This window comes from Anolis sagrei, chromosome 1 (assembly GCF_037176765.1).
Source record: "Anolis sagrei isolate rAnoSag1 chromosome 1, rAnoSag1.mat, whole genome shotgun sequence".
Classification (NCBI taxonomy): domain Eukaryota; kingdom Metazoa; phylum Chordata; class Lepidosauria; order Squamata; family Dactyloidae; genus Anolis; species Anolis sagrei.
The window spans coordinates 291955587-291976220 of record NC_090021.1 but is presented as its reverse complement, the minus strand read 5'-3'; the positions used below and the strand labels follow the sequence as shown (position 1 = coordinate 291976220).

At 36.1% G+C, this 20634-nt stretch overlaps 1 protein-coding gene across 1 annotated transcript in view; it reads left to right on the top strand.

The window, feature by feature from the left end:
• RYR3 (ryanodine receptor 3) overlaps window positions 1–20634 on the top strand; it is a 326090-nt gene that overhangs the window by 114735 nt on the left and 190721 nt on the right. Inside the window, exons 12-23 of the mRNA XM_060760068.2 lie at window positions 1306–1427; window positions 2799–2967; window positions 4676–4811; window positions 5828–5923; window positions 6847–6965; window positions 7557–7690; window positions 9755–9996; window positions 11835–12027; window positions 14987–15203; window positions 15404–15508; window positions 17088–17191; window positions 19235–19318. Coding sequence (XP_060616051.2) covers window positions 1306–1427; window positions 2799–2967; window positions 4676–4811; window positions 5828–5923; window positions 6847–6965; window positions 7557–7690; window positions 9755–9996; window positions 11835–12027; window positions 14987–15203; window positions 15404–15508; window positions 17088–17191; window positions 19235–19318 — 1721 coding nt within the window. The remainder of the gene's footprint in view (window positions 1–1305; window positions 1428–2798; window positions 2968–4675; window positions 4812–5827; window positions 5924–6846; window positions 6966–7556; window positions 7691–9754; window positions 9997–11834; window positions 12028–14986; window positions 15204–15403; window positions 15509–17087; window positions 17192–19234; window positions 19319–20634) is intronic.

The following is a 20634-nucleotide window of genomic DNA, read 5'->3' as shown; positions in this document are numbered from 1 at the left end:
GCCAAAGGAAGGAACAAATGACTAAATGAGCATGTGCATAGAGGAGGAGGATGAAGTGCAAGCACCCACAGGCTGTTGGTGCAAATGTTGCCCCTTTGAGAGGGGAGAAGCAAGGTTGCATCTCTGTCTAAGTAGCTGTGAAGGAAAGGAATGTGGTGGTGACTGCCTGTGAGGGCTCTCCGAGGAGACACACCAACACCTCTTTTGCTCTCTCTCTCTCTCTTACTGCAGCCAGCCAGCTCACACATCCTCAGTAAGAGATGCCGGAGCCCCTCCTCAGCCACTTGCCCACTAGCCAGAGCTCTCCTCCACACACCTGTCCTTTCCCCTCCACCTCCCCCCATGCCCGCTTTCTCCATGCTCAGACAGCCACCACTGACTTCTTTTCCTTCCTCCCTACCCAGCCAGAGAGGAGGAGGAAGGACAGTTGGTGCAGCCATACGTGCACTTATTTATTATTTATTTAATTTAATTTATTTAAAACTTTTATATCCCGATCTTCTCTACCTCCATAGAGGGACTCAGACAAGGAAAGGAGGAGGAGAAAGGAGTTGCCATGCGCACTTGGGGGAGGAAAGCACAAAGACCCTCAATTTGTTTTGCAGAACCTCAGAGCCGTCGCAAACTCTGTTCCTGCGGGAGCAAACCTTGCTAGCATGTCCCTGACGTCATGAGACTCCGCCTCTCGCCCCGCCCCTTTCTCCGCCTCTTTCTCCTTGCGAGAGTGGTTTTTCCTTTGCTAGGGCAGCATTGCCAGCATACTCTCTCAGTTGGCAGAATTCAACTGAGAGAAAATGCGGGCAATGCTGCCCTAGCAAAGGAAAAACCATGCTGGCAAAGAGAAAGGGGCGGAGAAAGGGGTGTGGAGAGAGGCGCAGGCTCATGACGTCAGGGACGTGCTAGCAAGGTTTTCTCCCGCAGGAACAGAGTTTGCGACGGGTCTAAGGGCTCCATGTAGTTCACTTTGAGAACTGCTGGCCTACAGAATAGTCTAATAGTGTTGTCTTTGTGTTACAGTTCTCAACATCTTAGGCATTCCATTGTTATTTCCAATAAATTGAAAAATGCCCAGGTTGCATCATTTTCTTCATGGTCTAAAAATAATAAATCATGGTTTGTTAGGATCATTCAGACAACAAACACAAATTTGCCCATTTGCATTAAAAACCCCAGATGAACAAACTATTATCACACTTCCGTCCTCTACCAGTTACATTAAAATGAAATTCTAAAGGCATGGTGTTTGGCACTGAGACCAAAAATGGCAAAACATTTCTAAACCATTACTTTGTCCACTATTTGTAGGTTATATTACATCAAGAAGGACACATGGATGATGGTCTCACATTGCAAAGGTGTCAACATGAGGAGTCCCAGGCTGCTAGAATAATTCTAAATACAACAAGATTATTTAGTCAATTTATAAGGTATTGTAACAATTTACCTTTATGGCATTTGGTTTATTTGATTCTTATATAAATGAAAATTTCCAATTTGATCCTAATAATGTTTACTTTGAAAGAAATTCTGTTATTTTGCAGTGTGTGAAGATTTATTTTTACTTTATATTAAGAGTTAGCCATGCTTACATATATTGAAATCCGTGAGCCGCCTCCTAAATTTGTCTACAACTCCTTTTTCATTTTTTCTATGTTTCATTTTTGTTTTCCAACATCTCAGTGCAGCTCTTCCTATAGAAAATCAACTTAATAAATATATCTGGATCCTCTAGTGAGCACAGTATTAAAATTCAAAATTTAATCTTGTTACTGGTATGTTTTATCAGTCTCCAAAATAATTCATGTTATGAATTAAAATTTGCTGGGCAGTAGGAATCTCAAATCATTGTAATTAAATTCAATGTCTCAAATTCATACTCAAAATTTATATCAACTTTTTATCTCATACGTTGTATGTGTTGCATATACAGGCCATTAGCATTGGTGCTGAACTCTGCACAAGTTGAATTTTCAAAATTTTCACAAAAGAGTCACATTTTTTCTGGTATATGCATCAGTCAGCTTTTCAAAGGAGGGTTTCTCTCAAAGATATACTTGGTGCTTTCATGGGCCTTTGATCCATTGTCTAACAACTAACTTCTGTTTTGCTTCGTGGTTCAATATCGTTATTTTTAAAAAGGTTTTAGTTTTATGGAAAGTTTAGTTGCATTTTGACAATGTGCTTTGTATGTTTTCAATGTATGTCTTTGAATATGGAGCCGATGTCCTGTAAAGTTTTAGCATTGGACTGTGACTCTGGACTTTGGTTTAAATCCCTGGTAGCCATGGAAACCCAGTTGGCATGTTCCATTCAAATAAATAAATAAATAAAATTGCAATTTTGTACATTCTCTGCGTCCATGTGAAATGTCCATGTGAAATGGATTAAAACTTTCACATAAGTCTTTCAACATATGTGAAAGTTTTAATCCATTTTGGATCAGGTAACACCAAATTTGATTTTGTAAGAGATACTTGTTGTTGTTTTTGTTGTTCTGTTTGCCTCATGACTTTCTCCCAAAATTATGACTTAAAGTGGCTTATAAGAGCAATACAGTTCAATGCAAAGCATGAACATTGGTATAGAAAAATATATTTTACAGGATTTTATCTAAATATCCTTTTTCATATCATGTATTTATTCTATTTATGTCATTTTATGTTGATATTACTAATAAAACTAATAAAAATATAACACCTTTTACTTTGTAAATAATAATAATAATAAATGTGCTTTTAAATTGAGCAATTTTTAAATTTTCCTGACCATTTTTTCTTTGTATTTTAATAAATCTATAGTGGAAACAATAGAACTTCATCTCCCATCACTTTGCCCATTGAAGAAGTTCTTCAGACTCTGCAAGACCTGATTACATATTTTCTACCTCCAGAGGAGGAGCTAGAACATGAGGATAAACAAAATAAACTTCGTTCACTCAAGAACAGACAAAATCTATTTAAAGAAGAGGTTAGGAAGGCTTATTTCTGCTTTTACTTGTTCCTTACCTCTATCTGACAACTCATATTGCCTCCGTTAAATTTTTCTTTGCATGTCAAGACTATTCTCTAAATCTGTGTATCTGAATCAAAGTTGCTATGTATCACTGTAAGAGTCAGCATGGTAAAGTGATTTGTGTTTTGGACTACAGCTCCAGAGACCAGGGTTCAAATCTCTGCTTAGCCTCAGAAGCTCACTGAATGACCTTGGGAAAATCACATTTACAAAACTACAAAGCTTTCCCTAAAGCAGTGGTTCCCAACCTGTGGTCCGTGGACCACCAGTGGTCTCCAAGAATGAAAATATGGTCCGTGGCCTCACCATTGCCTCAAAACCACATAGCAACAAGAATGACAGGTCTTGCAAAACCCTCTTGTAGTGCCGAGGCAGCTGCGATGTCGAGAGGGTAAAGGCTGACTACCCATGAAAAATTATTACTACCACATCAGCTCTAGATTATTAAATATGGTTTTCTGTGAGTGAGCAGATGGTAACTACTGAATGGCATATGCTCTGTATTGGAAACTAGAGCTGTTGTGGTCTATCCAATGCAATTTTCTGAATCAGCACCCCAAATAACCAAACTGAATCTAAAGTTGACCATTCATAACCCTTTTGGTACTAATGTTGGAGAGTGGTCCCTGTTCAACGTGGTCCCGAATCAAGTGGTCCCTGGTAAAAAAAAAAAAAAAAGGTTGAGAACCACTGCCCTAAAGTGTTGATTCCCTTATCCTCCCTTCTGGGAAAGAACAAAGAATCTGCCTATGTTTTAATGCTGTATTCCCATGCCCATGTTCTTGAGTAGGGATGGAAATTGTGTAGGCTTCCAGATTTACTATAGCTTTCTGTTTAGGGTAGCTGGGAATTATAAGTCAGTAATATCTGAAGGGCCACATATTTCCTACCACTTTTCTATGTTATGTGAAGGCATACAGTATGCGAGGAAAGACAGTGTTTTCAATTGCATAAAATAGTCTCATTGAAACTATCTAATAGCATTCTGTGGATCAGTCACATATTTAGAATCAATCAGTTTGGGGTGTGTTCCTCTCACTCTAGTGTGGGAGAGGGATTTACTCTTATCTTGCAATATTTTTCTAGTTTCCCCATTCTTGTACTGATATTGCTTGTGATAAGCATAATGATGCAGCAACTTGTTGCCAAACCCACTTTCCTAGATAATGGAAACAAGATTTTTTTTTACATCAGGGAACCAATTAGTAAATCCCACCTTTCTCACCTATCAGGGATTCAAGGTAACTAATAATAGTCAATAATCACAATTCAAACATAATAAGACAATTAAACCATAATAAAACACATTGCAGATTAAAATACAGTCTCTTCTTATGATCATGTTCCTAATGGAAAACATCTTTATTTCTTTTGTAAGGGAAGACATCATGGCTCAAATCCAACAATTAATTCCACTAGAGTAAACCCACTGAATCTAAGCACAGATTTATCAAGTTCTCATTGATTTCGTGGTTCTATTTCAGTTGGGATTAACCCTTGGATCCTTTTACACATACTGTATACTCCTGTGCTAGAGAGTAGCATTTTGAAGCTCAGATTGAAATGTATGTAAAACATTAATCTTGTTTAAACAGTAAAAATTAATAAGGAACAAATTTATGGACATTCAAGCATGTTTTTGTTTATTTACGACCATTTACAGGGGATGTTGGCACTGGTTTTGAACTGCATTGATAGATTAAATGTCTATTATAGCACAGCTCACTTTACAGGCGTTGGTAGAGAAGAAAATAGTACAGCATGGAAAGAAATTCTCAATCTTCTTTACAAGCTATTGGGTAAGTTACACAGCTACATGCGAGAAGGTAAAATCGGGATACGGTAATTTCTGATCTTAACAAATAACTTTTTAAAGCATACTCTCATTCTGATATACATTCATTCAGCACAGTATATTAAGAAGATTATGGTATTTATTTATCGTTATGCAGAACTAAAATGAAACAGAATTATATAAATAGGTGGAAGTGGGTAGATAGATGAATGGAAAACTGCCTTCTTTTTCTTGAATAGTATAGATTACAGTGTTCCAAATTCCATTCAGAATCAATCCACTTTCCAAATTCCAACTATTCTATAGTGCAGTTTTGAGGCTAGGAAATGAATTAATGATTAATTTTATTAATCTGATATTAGCCTTTTGTATGCTTGAAAAAAAAACTGTTTTTCTTTCCTTTTAAGATTAAGAAATTATTCACATGTGTATTCAGGAGAGAGAATAAGTGAAGGGAAAACAATAATTTGATGACCTTAGCACGCAGATTAGAAAGATGTAAGACCACAACAGCTGGCACTCAATACCCTGTTTCCAAATATGATATTTACCTTGACAAGTAGGAAAGGATCAGCATCACCAATTTTCCTTTTCAGAAAAGGCCTGTCTTCATTTACTGGAAAAGGGATTAGAAGAGTTTTCTCTGTACTGTTATGCATGTTTATATAAACATTGTTCATTGGAGTTCATTGGGATGATATAAATAGCTTTATGTTTGGCAATATTATCAGATGCAGAAATGATGGCTTAATGTTATCAAATGGTTATTCAGTATAAGTAACTTTTTATTCCCATTGGAAGTGTAACAATGTTTCATAAACCATTACAAATTGTTGGTACAGTATTCCATAAACCACTATAGATTTAGTTATTCATTGGAATCATGTTAACTATAAGTGTTGAGACAACGCATATAGAAATTATTTGTTAGAGATAAAAATTGACCCTTACATTACGGCTTTATACTAAAATATCTCTATGTAGCATTGACAGATTTTCTCAAATCTATTTTTCCCCCAGCTGCTCTCATTCGTGGTAATAGAAACAATTGTGCTCAATTTTCCAATAATCTTGATTGGCTGATTAGTAAATTGGACCGACTAGAATCTTCTTCAGGTGAGATTATTTTTATTTGATGCAATTTTTTTAATTAATTCAGGCTGTTAGTAATAGTTTGGTTGACTCATAGAACAATAATCCTTCCTCCATAGCTCTTCCTAGCTTTGGGCTGCATCTACACTGATCACTTACATAAGTGTCAATGAGGGCCAGTCCCATGGGAGCTGAACACCACACAGGGCTAATCCAGAGTAACATGGGACAAGACCATATTAAAGCAGATTTGTCCCACATAGCCATAATTTGGGGGAAATCTGTACCATCTTCTGGGGTAACAAGGACCACTCCTCCCCCTCCCCTGGTTGACATCACGATATGTGATGTAGAATATGTCACACCTGGAAATAGCCATGACACAGGGATGGGCAGGGGCAGTTAAGGTGGCCACCTAGTGTCATTGAACTACATGCATCACTGCAGGGCAGTGGGGATGCCCCGATGCCTTTGTGGTGGCTAGGAGAGTGCCTGTGAGGACTATAACTGGGGTCAGTCTGACATTTAGCATGCTGGATCAGCTCTGGGTTTTGAATCTGTGGAGATCCACCCTATGACACTTCAAACAGAATCATTTAACTATCTCATGCATTTTCAGAAGGCTAAAAATATATTCATTTTATTCCGATCAAAGTAGTTTATTAGGCAGGTTACTTTGACTTTGCTGGTGTTGGATAGTGGTACAGTATTATGTGTTAAGTTATGGATTAATTTTGAAACTACAGACTTAACTGAGGATTTTTTTTCTTGAAGCGTCAAGAAAAAAAGGAGTCAATTTGAAACAATTTCATTATAGGTTGAAGTTGTAATAATTTAATAATATCTTCATTTCCCATGTGGTGTTCTTTTCTCAGTTTTTTAATTATGTTCAACACACTCTGTTTTATTAATGTCATATGCTTTCTTTGCCTGTGGCATTCATGCAGGAATTTTGGAAGTGTTACATTGCATCTTGATTGAAAGTCCAGAAGCATTAAATTTGATAGAAGAAGGACATATCAAATCTATAATCTCATTGCTGGATAAACATGGGCGCAATCATAAGGTATGATTGGTAAATTCAAGATATGCCATTAATTTGCAGGAAAAAAATGCCATCAAGGTGATTAAGTATGTTATCTGATGAATACAGTATTGAAAAGTGAGCTAATGTTCTTATAATGACAGGAGTCAATTTCTTTACAAACGACAAAACTAAAGTGAATGCTAAATCTAGATTTGTTTCTTTCACCTTGCTAAATCAAACTCCTCAGAAATACAGTAATCATTTTCCAGTTTAGTATGAGCTGATGGTGTAGAAATTTTAATTCTTTTCTGACCACAGCTGACAAATTGGTAGCCAGTTTCAGGAATATCCCACAGTTACTTCTCTTCAGTCTTCATCTCTATTTACAGACTTTCCTCTCATTCCAAAGCTTCTGAATGAATCTGGGCTTTTTCAGACTTTCCCACTGAGTGTCCAAGAGAAGGGCTTGGGTGGAAATAATATATTATAGAACCTTTGGGAACCTGATTCTGCCCTTTAGACTTTTGCATGAAATCATGGTGTTCTTTGAAGTTAATTTAAAAATATTGAAACCAGTAGTGTGTCTTATCCTGGATGGTTGTAAGATCAGCTTCTAATAATATTTCCCAGGTCCTTGATGTACTATGCTCTCTCTGTCTCTGTAATGGAGTAGCAGTGCGTGCTAATCAGAACTTAATCTGTGACAATCTTCTTCCACGAAGAGATCTGCTCTTGCAAACACGACTGGTGAATGATGTAACGAGGTAATATATATATATAAATCAGTTACATAGATTTTGTTTAATATATTTGTATTTATTCAGTGAGATACACCTGTAAAAAGGAATGCCAAGCAGTACTAATAATTCACTATGTTTTTAGCACTGTATCATTTTCTAAAAAACTTATTAAAATTGCAAAATTCCCAAACTTTTGCTCCTTCCCCAAAGGCAGTAGTGGAAAGGCCCTATTTATACACATAAACTACTAAATAAGCAAACAAAACCAGGCAACCACATGCTGCTCTGAAACCCAAGTTACACAGTGCACATAAAATATTCCTTCAGCCTACGCTTAGAAAATTTTAGGTAACATAAAAACTCTTCAATACCAAAACAAATCAGCCAAGACTAAAGTATAAACAACTATTGATCTCTTTGGTGCTGAAATTATATAAATGGGAAAGGAGATATACTGCAGTTATTGCTAACCAAGACGCAAAACATGCAGAAGATCTGATTGGCGTAATGGCAACATTTGTTTCATCAATTTAACTGAAAATTTAAGAAATTGAAGAGTAGTGGCTCCCAGTGTTACCAGTTTTTTTTACTTTGGAAACACATGATTAGGACTGCCAATAGGAAAATAGATGGCTGGACAGCAACAGATCTACTATGTGGGATCAATAGATCAAAGGAAAGTTAGTGTTTCCATAGGGTGACAGAATAATAATAATAATAATAATAATAATAATAATAATAATAATAGTTTATTTCTTTCCCTCCTCCTCTCCCCAGGGGACTCAGGCGGCTTACAACTTTAATAATACAATAAAGTGCAGTGCAGTAAAATCCATAAAATGAAATAAACAATTAAAACACATCCAATTGATGTAAACCATAAAAAAGCATAACCAAATAATCAAATAGCCAAATAACAACATCAGCAATAAGATTATAAGCATTAGATTAAAACGTAGTCATTTCTATGAGCTAAAAGAGCATATTTGTTTGAGAATACTGAGTTGGAGCTATGTGGGGCATTGCTTTGTTTGTCCCTAACAAAATCCCTCCCTTGATTTTTTTTCCTACAGTAGCTTTGTAAGAAAGAGCAAATTCAGAAACTGGGATTTCTCTAAGACCAGTTAATATGATTTCTGGGCTTTGTAAATAAAACAAAGCAACAAGCAATACATCAACTTCATCACACTGCCATTTTTGTTTTTTAGTAAATTTTGGTAAGTATTCATAACTTCAGACGCTTGGATAGAGTGGAAACCAGAGAATAAAATTCACGGTTGTAAACCTGTGTGCCCTTATCAGGTAGTTCCATAGAAATATTATATGATTTATCTTCCAATTGTGTTTTAATTTACACTATTGTAATAAACATTTTTGTAATTATGTTGTTTTTATCTATAGATTGGTTATCCCTTATCTGAAAACCTTGGGATCTAGATTATTAGTTTGTGGGGGTTTTTAAAAATTATTTTTAAACACCTGTATTTTCTTCTATATTATCAATCTCCACATTTACCAGCCTGCACATGTGGGTGTGTTTGCCTCTTTTCCAAGCCTTGCATCTCAGTTGTTTGTTACTTGGGCAAGTTGGAGAAAGGCAAATTGGAGAAAGGCTAAGGATCTGTGAAATGGTGGGAAACTAAAACTTTGTTACCAGATGCCTATTTCCATGTTTGAGTTGGCATTCCTGCTTATTCCTCTCTCAGATCCTCAGTCTCCTCAGTTGCTCATCGTGTTTGTTTGCTACTTGTGTTGTGTATAAGACACAAGGCTGGAGAGAGACTGAGGAACATAGTGACAAATGTAGAGGAATGTTGCAGATACTACCTCAAAGCCAGATGCAGGCAGCTGATGGCAAAGAAACTTAGGATCTGTGAGACAAAGAAGCAGGAGCGCCTCAGCTGTTGCTCTGAAGGCAGAAGCAGACAGTGGGCAACAGAAAGTTTAGGTTTTTAGAAATTATTGGTTTGCAAATTAAGGGGGCTCATTTTTAGTATTAAGTAATTCAGGATGGAATTAGGTAAGTATGTAATGATGTATCAATAATACAATGCATCTAATATACTGTTTTTGTCTACTCTCTTTTAGTATGAGGCCAAACATATTTCTGGGAATTGCTGAAGGCTCAGCGCAGTATAAGAAATGGTATTTTGAACTAATAATTGATCAAGTGGACCCCTTTTTAACGGCAGAGCCTACACATCTACGGGTTGGCTGGGCCTCAACATTGGGCTATGCACCTTATCCTGGAGGTGGAGAAGGCTGGGGAGGCAATGGAGTTGGTGATGACCTATACTCATATGGTTTTGATGGACTTCATCTGTGGTCTGGTAAGAACAGATTTAAAATGGAACAGGAGCAACATTCACAAAATAGAAGTTTTTTCTCCCAGTGAATACTTTAGCCTCCTCAAAGTCCTTTGGATCAAAAAGCACTAATCTCTCTACTTTCTCCCCTGCAGTGGGGAAAGATAAGTGACAGGAGCAAGCGGTCCCCTGAGGCAGCATTGCTGCTTTCCCTCCTTTACAGAATGGCTTTTGACTTATTATTGGTCACCTCAAAATCTATAGTTTTTTTCTTGACTCACTATATACATAAGATTGACTTATACATACGTGTATACAGTAATTTTCTTCAAGATTTTTGGTAATAATCTATAGACCCTCCTGCACACCCAATTTAAATTCATGTCAGTTTGGTAGCAGAATACCTTTGTTGTGTTAAATCAAATGGAAAATTGAAACTTTAAAGTTGTTGCATTTGAAACTGAATAATAGGAATGTAGATAATGAGTTTTCTTTGTATTGGACTCTGCTCTGTAGTATTTCATTCACAGGTTTTTTTTTGCTCTGTTTATAGTTAATAACATTTCTAACAAGTGCAAGCAAACATATTTGATACATATCATCAATTAAGTTTTTTAAAGGGAATTGAGAACATGATAGCATGTTTCAGCATGAAGTGTTGCCGTGCTGAAAATTTGAGTTTTGAGTTTGAATAGACATGTTCTTCATTAGCTTGGGGGATGTCTAAATTACTCAGTATATTACTGAAACAATATTGCTGTTAGATTTTTTTTATAATAGGTAAAAACTGAGATCTACTTTATTTTTCAGGAATACTATTTTTTCCCAGGCCTGAAATTCAAATAGTGGAGATAGCAGTTTGAATAATACCATTGCTTCCATATTTATTTTAAAACATACACATTTTTACTGAAGAATTGCATCACAAAATTCAGAGAAGAGCACACTATAAAATATCTGTTTCAATCTGCATATTAATCTGGGAAATGAAAATTTGCTTAGCTTGCTGGAAAATGCAGATGAGCTTGTATCGTTAGTATTATTAAATGTATCTCATTTTTGTATATTTTAACTAAAAGGGGTTGGAATCAAGGTTATGGGTGTAATTGGGTATGAAAGTGTTCTGTTTTTCCCCAGAAACAGCCTTACAACAAGGGTTAAAGCAACTAAAAAAATGTTACTCCAGCAAAATGATAATAATGTAAGAAATAGCAATAAAAGGAACAGAAGGTAAATCCTAAAAGTAAAGCAAAAGTCTAACATCAGACATGAAACAAGAGTCTTTGGCAAAAAGTCTTTGTGAGGCACTACACAGATGCTGGAGCTGCAAGCAAGGAAACTGGAGCACAGAAGCACTAAGTAGAACGATTGCTGCTAGCACTGACCACTTGCTTTACTACTGATTTATAGCCCTCAGCTCCCAGCACAGGCATTCCTAGGGCGAGGTCTGATTGCTCAGTATCCTTGTAGCAATTCTAGCTGACTTTCTCCTTTCTTCTTTTGCCCTTTGGTGTTCCTGAAATGTAAGAACTGGCAGTATATTTTCCTTGCCCTCTTCTTACTCCTCAGCACTTGGCCCCAAATCCCCAACTCCCTCATCTTCAGCCTCCTGTTCTACCCCCTCCTCAGAAGAAGGGGAGTGCACAACAGAAAGAAACTGTGATTTGAAATCCCATAAACATGCTACAGTTCTTTCTATTAAATTTTCATTTCTTTATTTTTTTTATCTAATCAACACTGTGAACTACCCTGAGTCCCCTTTGGGGTTGAGAAGGGCAGTATACAAATAACATAAATAGATAAATAAATAAATAAATAAATAATCAACCATTATGTTCTTTGTTTGACTGTCTGTTTATTAGGTCGAATACCCAGAGCTGTTGCCTCTGTGAATCAACATTTGATAGCATCAGAAGATGTGGTCAGCTGTTGCTTGGATTTAGGCGCACCCAGCATTTCATTCCGTATTAATGGACAGCCTGTGCAAGGAATGTTTGAGAATTTTAACACTGATGGACTTTTTTTCCCAGTAGTGAGCTTTTCTGCAGGTGTCAAGTAAGTAAGATTCATCTTTCCACTTAAATGTTTAACAGCCTTTATGAAGGTATTTCATTGGATACTCAAACCTGTTCACTTCATTGAACTTCTGAGGTAGTTTGCAGCTATTGATTATGACAAGGAAATATTACATTGAAATTCTGTCATAGATGATGGACAATGAACTATAGAATCTTTGACACCTCTTGTCTTTAGTTTGAGTTTTTTCCACACCAACACTGTATGAATGATTATTTAATGTTCTTTTTTATGACCTATGTGAAATGAATTAGGTCTCTGTCATTTATGAATGGGGAAGTGTCTATACATAGCACTATGTCTGGCATGAACAAGGATCTTTCTTGGCAGCATCAACAAGAGGTCAAACTCTCTTCTCACATAAAAGGATTTTAAAAACAGTGATGAATCGGTATGGCTTCTGTTTCACTGCTCAATTGAACATAAATAACAGAAAGAAGACCTTTGAAATTCAGCTGTGCTCACTTTTTTTAAAAAAAATCCCATCTTTCCTTTTTAAAATACCAACCAATTGCCACTTTTTCACTTATTTTAGAGGAAAATATTAATACATTTTCAATCCTTACTAGTAGATACTCTTTTAATGACACTAACATCAATTTAGTTAGCATGAAATTGGTGGTTGTTTGAAAATCCCAGGAGGCTTCCTGGTGGAAAATCAGTGTGGGGTAGTGATTTGAGTGTTTGACTATGACTCGGGAGATTAGGATTCAAATCCTTGCTCAGCCATGAAAACCCACTGGGCGATACTGAGCAAGTCACTCTCTCTCAGGCCAGGTGTGGGAAGAACTCAAAATAAAGACAAGAGATGTCAAAGATTCTATAATTCATTGTTCATCATCTATGACAGAATCATTATTTTGTCCATCCTGTCAATCCCAGGGATTCTATTTCTCAATAAAAATATGAGTCTTTCATTGTAAATAATTTATCAAGTAATGATTTTTGTCATGACATATAAACAAAAAGTTGGAGGAGGCGGGTTTTGATAACTGGACATAACTATGGGAGAAGCTTCTTGCATGAGTCTTTCCTAACCCGGAAAAACCTACAACAACCCAGTCTTCCTATGGTTGAAAATAAGCTGAGGCACAGTATAATTTAAACATAATTTTGATAATACATAAGATTTAGTTGGACATCTAATGTGGACAATTAGATTGAATGAAAAGTAATTTTCCAGTGTACAGATTTAGCTTGATTCTCAGATGTGAATTCCATTTGTCTTTATAAGGAGCTAAGGATTTTAAATAACATAATCTACACAAATAATAATTACATGTTAAATAATGTATACAATCTTTTCACATGTACAGTAATGTAGAGTGAATAAATTCTGGGTGGTTGATTATGTTAAAATGCATCTGAAATTTTATTTGCAGCAATGTTATGCTTAAACTGCAAGTGATTCTGAGCTACTCTGGGGAGTAACTAATACTTTATATTTCCTATGCAGTTTATTGAAGGTTTGAAAACATTATATTTTGTTAGTAGTTGGCTTAACTAAATTATACACTTGTTTTCTTAGGTTTTTCCACATGATTGGTTTATGAATAATGAATATGTATTTTTTGTTCCAAATCGTGAGTTGATTATGCATAAATAGCCTTGAACAGAACAGAACAGATTTCCAGACATGGAAATCACAGAAAGTCTGGCTCATAGCCATAACTGTCGAATTATGTGTGAAAGCCATTTATGTGAAATAATTCCTCTATGATTATTCTGGCTGTTGTAACCATTTACAGTGTAATGATCTGGCTCATAACTATCTGTAACGTTAGTCCATGTTGCAGCAGAAGCAATAGTCTTAATGGCACCTTACAAACAAAGTTTTTATGAATTAGTAATAAAAAGTATATTCTGTACAGCTAGAATTTGTATTAGATTCTCTTCCTTGGTGACATAATGGGACCTTCCTATAATGATTAATGTGAAACTGATATCGTGAAGTTTTCCCTGCCTGATAGAGGGAAAAAAACTTACTAGCCAAGCCAATAAGTGAATCTGTGTTTCATAGGGTCGGATAGTTGTAGAGTGATGTATCTTGAATGTGACTAGTTTTGTATTCTAACCTGATTGTTAAAGATAATATGTTCTGTGTTGTAACTATCCAGAGATTGTTTTCTAGAGGTTAGGATATTAAAATTTCAACCAATCAGCAAGCAATACCTACCTACATCTAATTAAGTCTATGGAAGCTTATGCCATAATAAATGTTGTAACTTTATGTTGCCACATGATATTCTGTTGTTTTTGCAAGTAACAGAAAATATATTTCCTTAATAAACATATGAGGCCAATTAATATGTTAAATCGGCCATATAGATAAAACCCACATAGCCTGTCTGATGGTAAAAAGTGCCTTGGGATAAAGTGGGCTAACTGAGCATCTTGTCAGAGAGAATTCCACAGCAAGCAGCAATGAGAGAGCCTTCTTCCATAGCTCTACAAAATGTACATTAGCAGTTGTGAGTTCAGGAGAAAGACTGCTTCCCGGGATCTTAATAGTTTGCACCCAAATGTTGAGCAACAAAATTTTGTGCAGCAGTCAGGCTGCAGGTCTTTGGACTCTGACATTTTCTGAGAGTTTTCAAGGCTGCTCCTTACAAAGGATGTTGCAGTCATTCAGGGATGCCCATTCTGCCATTGCTTTAGAGGTTGTCATAAGTCAGAAATTGCTTGAAGGCACACAGCAGCAAAGTAGATAAATGTTATTTTATTGAAAGTGCCATGACTATACTGACAGTCATTTCAACTTCATTCAAATGTGTTCATCTGCTGGGGAAAATAATAGATGTTAGACGAACTTGTAATCCCAGAGTTGTCCTTGCATTTTAAAGAGTAATAGTAGTTTGCAGAAGGGCTGATGGATTTCCTAATATGGAAAATATGGTTCTTAAATATTATTATAATTTTCCCATGTACAATTATATAGAGTGCGTTTCTTAATGGGTGGACGTCATGGAGAGTTCAAGTTTCTACCTCCTACTGGCTATGTGCCTTGTTATGAAGCTTTGCTTCCAAAAGAGAAGATGAAATTGGAGCCAGTGAAAGAATATAAGAGAGATTCCAATGGAATTAGAGATTTGCTTGGCACAACACAATTTGTCTCCCAAGCTAATTTTATCCCTTGTCCAATTGACACCAGCCAGGTATGTTTAGATGAAAATAACAATATATAACTATATGTAAAACGTATTTGATTAAATATTAAATATATCAGGAAACCTTTACTTAGCAGTATATCGCTCTTTTAATTTTCATTTTATAAATCATGACTTGTTCATTATTAAAACACAACATTTTGCTAAGATTTTTTTTCATGTTGTAATAATTTGCTATTTCTTCATAGATTGTTTTGCCACTCCATCTTGAGAAGATTAGAGATAAGCTGGCTGAAAATATCCATGAACTTTGGGGAATGAATAAAATAGAACTTGGCTGGACTTATGGCAAGGTACATTTTAATGTGTTGGAAAAGGATGGCCATTTTATTGACCTAGCATGCAAACTGATCATGTCTGGGCAACTATCAATTATTTGAAGAGGAGCAACATAATTCTATTGAAGACAGGTGTCAAATCCAATGATAATTTCCACTGCACCCTAGGCGAATTACCAGATTTTGAGTGTAAACCCAACTTAAACGGACTGTTCACTCTGATACGATCATACTGGATGGCCAATCTTGGAAAAAGAGCCAATCACTTTTCAGACCCCAAAGGTAGCCCCTTTTCCAACTCCCAAGCCCATCAACCTAGAGAGGCTGTTCCAGGGACCCACTCATCATCCCAAATTGGGTGCCAAGGTGAACACCAGCTATTATTCTCCTCAAATTTCAGCCAAAGGGAACCTAACTGAAAGACAACACCCTCATAAATTCCTTCCATTGGTAGATGCAGTAAGGGGTAGGCAATCCTCCCACTTTTTAACTTTCTTTTAAGGGGGTAAAATTCCTTCCCAGACCCTACTGTGATCAGAATATTGCTCATGCTACACTGTGGGCAGGAAGATGGGCCACGACATTTTAAAGAGGCCATTGAAAAGGGCAGGCTGCCTTAAATAGGTCAAGGCTTGCCCCTCTCACATCCAAGGATGGCAAGCACTCCAGCCTAATATAATATAAATGGGTTCCTGAATGAAGTGCATACAACAAAAATACCACTTATGTAAGATAAACAATAATAAAATTCAACAAACAGTTATATAAACATGTTATACTGTTCAACTTCACAGTGATAACAAAACAATATTGTGCAAATTTTAGTACAGTCGTATCTTCTTATGAGTAGCTCATAGATCTTACATTTATCTTACATAAGTGGTATTTTTGTTGTAAGCACTCCAGCCTCACATTGTCTCCAAGAGGTCTCTTTTCATGGAGGCATCAAAATCTTCAATTGTCATTTGTTTCGGGGGAACCTTGAAATCCCACCATAAAATAATGAGGCCAGACAAAAAGTATGGATAAATACTTGGCTGTTTTATTGATCTCACTTGCCAACTGATCGTAACTGGGCAACTACCAATTATTTTTGGAGGAGGAACATAATTTGACCTTCTGCTGAGGGACAGGTGTCAAATCCAATGACCAACCTGGTTGAATCACCAGAACCCAAGTGTAAACTCAACTTAAATGAGTTGACATCAAAAAGAGGTTGTTGAGAGGAGCAGGCTACCTTTAATAGACTCAGCCTTGCCCTTCTCGCAGACTAAGCTGGCAAGGACTCCAGCTCCATGTCCCCATAAAGGCATATTTTATAGGGATTTCAAAATCTCCCCTTGCCTTTTGTCTCGGGGAGCTTACCTCAAGTTCTGTACCCTGATTTTTGGGAGAAATTGTGATTTATGTCATGCATCTCTTATATGTCATTTGTTATATTTCGTATAGTGTTATCTATATATTTTTGAAAAACAGTCCACTTGAAACTTTTGATAGTTGGCTGTGCTCTCATATCTGTGGGAAAACGAGTCTGTTCTTGTTTTGCTGAAGAAGGTAAGATTTCTGTAAGTCTCTTTTATCAATTCCATTGTAGATACGAGATGATAACAAAAGGCAGCACCCTTGTCTGGTGGAATTTTCAAAATTACCTGAAACAGAGAAGAATTATAATCTGCAAATGTCAACAGAAACTCTGAAGTGAGTTATAAAAAATAGCAATAAAAACTGCCATGTATGATTTAATTCTCCAATAGGACATTTTGTTATCATATTTAACTGGAATGAATCCTAACTTAGTCATGTTAGAATAGATGCCCTAAAAACAATGGGGCATGAATTAGTTGGAAATTACTTGCCCCATTAACTAATTAGGTTTACTCTAAGAATTATTAACTTTGTTTCAGAAAGTTTATGACATATATATGGTTAGAGAGGAAAGCATATTGCATGTTGTGGAGAAAATATATAGTTTTTTTCTTTTCTCATAATACTAGAATTAAGAGTCATGGCTTGAAGCCGAATGGCAAGAGATCGGTGACAGTTAAATTGAAGGACTTCATAGAGTGTATAATAAAACTGTGGATCTTACTGCCTAGGGCCAGTTTTTGCTGCCAGTATGAATATTGGATCATATAAATTAATGGAGACTGAGTCAGGATGGCTGTACATCTCCTCCAATATCAGAAGTATTGTGCCATCAGTTACTTGGAAATGTAAAATGGAGGGTTCAGTTGCACTTCAGTCTTGCTAGTGGGTTTCTCTCAAAAGTTTCAGGAAAGAAAGGAAAACTGCACAATATTGTCCATTGTAAACAGAATGCATGCCTTGGATTCAACTGGGTTGCTCTTCTGTTCTTATATGTCTACTAAGAATTAAATTTCATTAAGTTCAATTCTAGGAAATGAGTGTAGGATTCTAGGTATAAATACTTCATATATGCCCTTGCAGACATGGGTGGAAGAGTCAAGGCGGAGTCTTAAATATAACTTCATTGCTCACATGCCTGCAAGGGCAGAACACATTTGAATTATTGGCATAAATATAAAAACCATAAGCACATTTTGTTCTTTTGGAGATTATGCCTCAAGAGGAATGAATTATGAAGTAATTTATGTGTCCGTATCCCTTATTATGGCACCCCTCTCCCATTTTCTCTAAAGCAGAGTTACTCAATGGGAGACCCTGGACCTTCAGGTGCCCCTGGAGAGCTTCTAGGTGGTAAAGGACAATTGAACCCAGTGGCCGCAAGCTGGTACTGTGATCCATGGCACTGGAGAACAAAGTTGCCATTCTCCCATATCAGATAATTGAAAAAGCACTGCTCTAAAGGAGTCTTCTAGCATTTTCTTTTCCTGCATTCTGCCCCAGCAAAGAATTAAACTCAAACCTTTGTTAGAAGCTCCAGTTCCAATTATCTTAGAAAAGAGTAGCTGTGAAATATTAATAAAATGTAAATTAAAAGGAAGATTTTAATGTGTTATAGCAACTTTCCATTCTTAATTTACATATTAATATTTTAGTGGAAAGCATAAGCATATAAGATCTACCAGCCAGTGTATGACCTCAGAAACAATCATTAATTATTGAAGCCAGACTATAATGACACAGGCAAATAAAATTTTCACAGTGTTGGTTCATGGAACTGACTAAAATATTTTTTATTCCGCGAAACTAGATTATGAATAAATGACTACATTATATAGATAAAAACCAAATTTAAGGGCCACAGTCCTAAATGTATTTACTTGGAAGCCAGTGGGATGTATTTTTGAGTAGGTATGGCTATGATTGTTTTGTTAATACCCAAACAAATACAGAATCAAGCCATTTATTCATAAGGCTAATACTTGTTTAAAATTAATTGGGATTAAACCTGAGGTCAAAAAATAATAGAATTTGTTGGAAAACTGTAACAACTTGAATAGAGAAAGAAAAGAAGTGAATGGAAGTCAAGGAGAAAACGTGAAAATAATAGTAAAGACCAATGTGTGTGTCTGTGTCAGCCAGATTCTGAACAAGCCCCCTCCATAGAGTCATCCTAAAAGTAATTTCATCAGACCATCTTCATGCCAGCATGTGTCTTGTTCCTGCTTGCAGCAGTTCTTTGATTCTGAAATAAAGGGGAAATAAAAATCATACGAGAGAAAAGAAATACATTCCACATTGAAGCACGCTTTAACCACAGTTCCAATGTATTTAATAGCATTTCTATAACTTTTACTTTTACTTTTACTTTTATAGAACCCTTTTGGCTCTTGGATGCCATATTGTACATACAAATCCAGGAGCAGAGGAAGACCTTAAAAAAATAAAACTTCCAAAAAAGTAAGCTTGTTATTATAACAGTGATCATATTTATGGATGTCATGTATTTTTATTTAATTGTGTTGTGATTTGCTGCTTCGTTTGCAGTATGGAATAATGACAAAGGATATTGAATTGTGGACATTATCTAATGGACACTGGTGTTGAGTCAATGATTTATGATTGCTGGTTCCCACAGTATAATTCATCTTTCTTTCTATGCCCAGTACTGAATTTCTGTTAACATTTGGGATAGACACATACAAGCTGTATGTTTTGTCTTGGATGCTGCTGTTGTTAAATGCCATCAAGTTGGTGTCAGATGATGAATGAGAGACCTGCAAGTCACCTTGTTAACTTACTCCTATGCTACCATCTTATAAACTCAGTTGTGGCTTCCTTGATTCCTTCAGTCCACCTAGGGAGATAGGGTGGAGTAGAACTAAAGTATTATTATTATTATTATTATTATTATTATTATTAATTGAGTCTATCCACCTGCACAGGTGTACTTGCCAGGGAAGATGAATGGATGACATTGCATTCCCTAAAGAGAATTCTTTACCCTTGGAAGGAAGGGTTATGCTTTAAAACTTGCAGTTATTTACAATTTTAGTTGAGCATTTAGAATTACAATTCAGGGATAAAATAAAAAGGCACAGTTACTAAGGGAGTGCAAACACAGAGAATATAAGAATTCTAGGTGTAAATGATTTTAAGGGTTTCCGTTTCTGTAATGCTAGAGTTTTGGAGACTGAAATGAAAGTGTAATGGGGAGGCAAAACACTTCTATGTGGTAATGCCCCCATTTTGCAACTCATTCCCATAGTTATATCCAAACCATTTTCTGACTGGTGTACACTTTACCAAGCATTATAATCTTTTTCTAATGAATCATGATGTTGCATATTAATACATTACAAAAGCCTCAATTTAGTAATTTGACTCTCAAGGAAAGATCAGGTATGATTTGCTTTAGGGTATGTCTGCAAGGGCCCCTAGATTATCAAAGCAGATACTCCACATTATCTTCCTTGAACAGGATTATATGAGTCTACACTGCCATATAATTCCGTTCAAAGCAGATAATCTGGATTTTATATGGCAGTGTAGAAGGGGCCTGAAATTTTTTTTCTTAGCAACACATTTCAAATGACTTGGTTTTCCCTTTCTTTCCCTCTTGCCTTAAGTTCTAAGGTTAATTATGAATACAGGTAGAATACTTTTCAATGGAATTCAATGTTCCCTTATAAGAGAGGACTGGCAAACTTTTTTGCACAGGTTTAGCAATCAGATGTGAGTCTTTTATTTTCAGATCTCATTCAGATTTCTTTTTT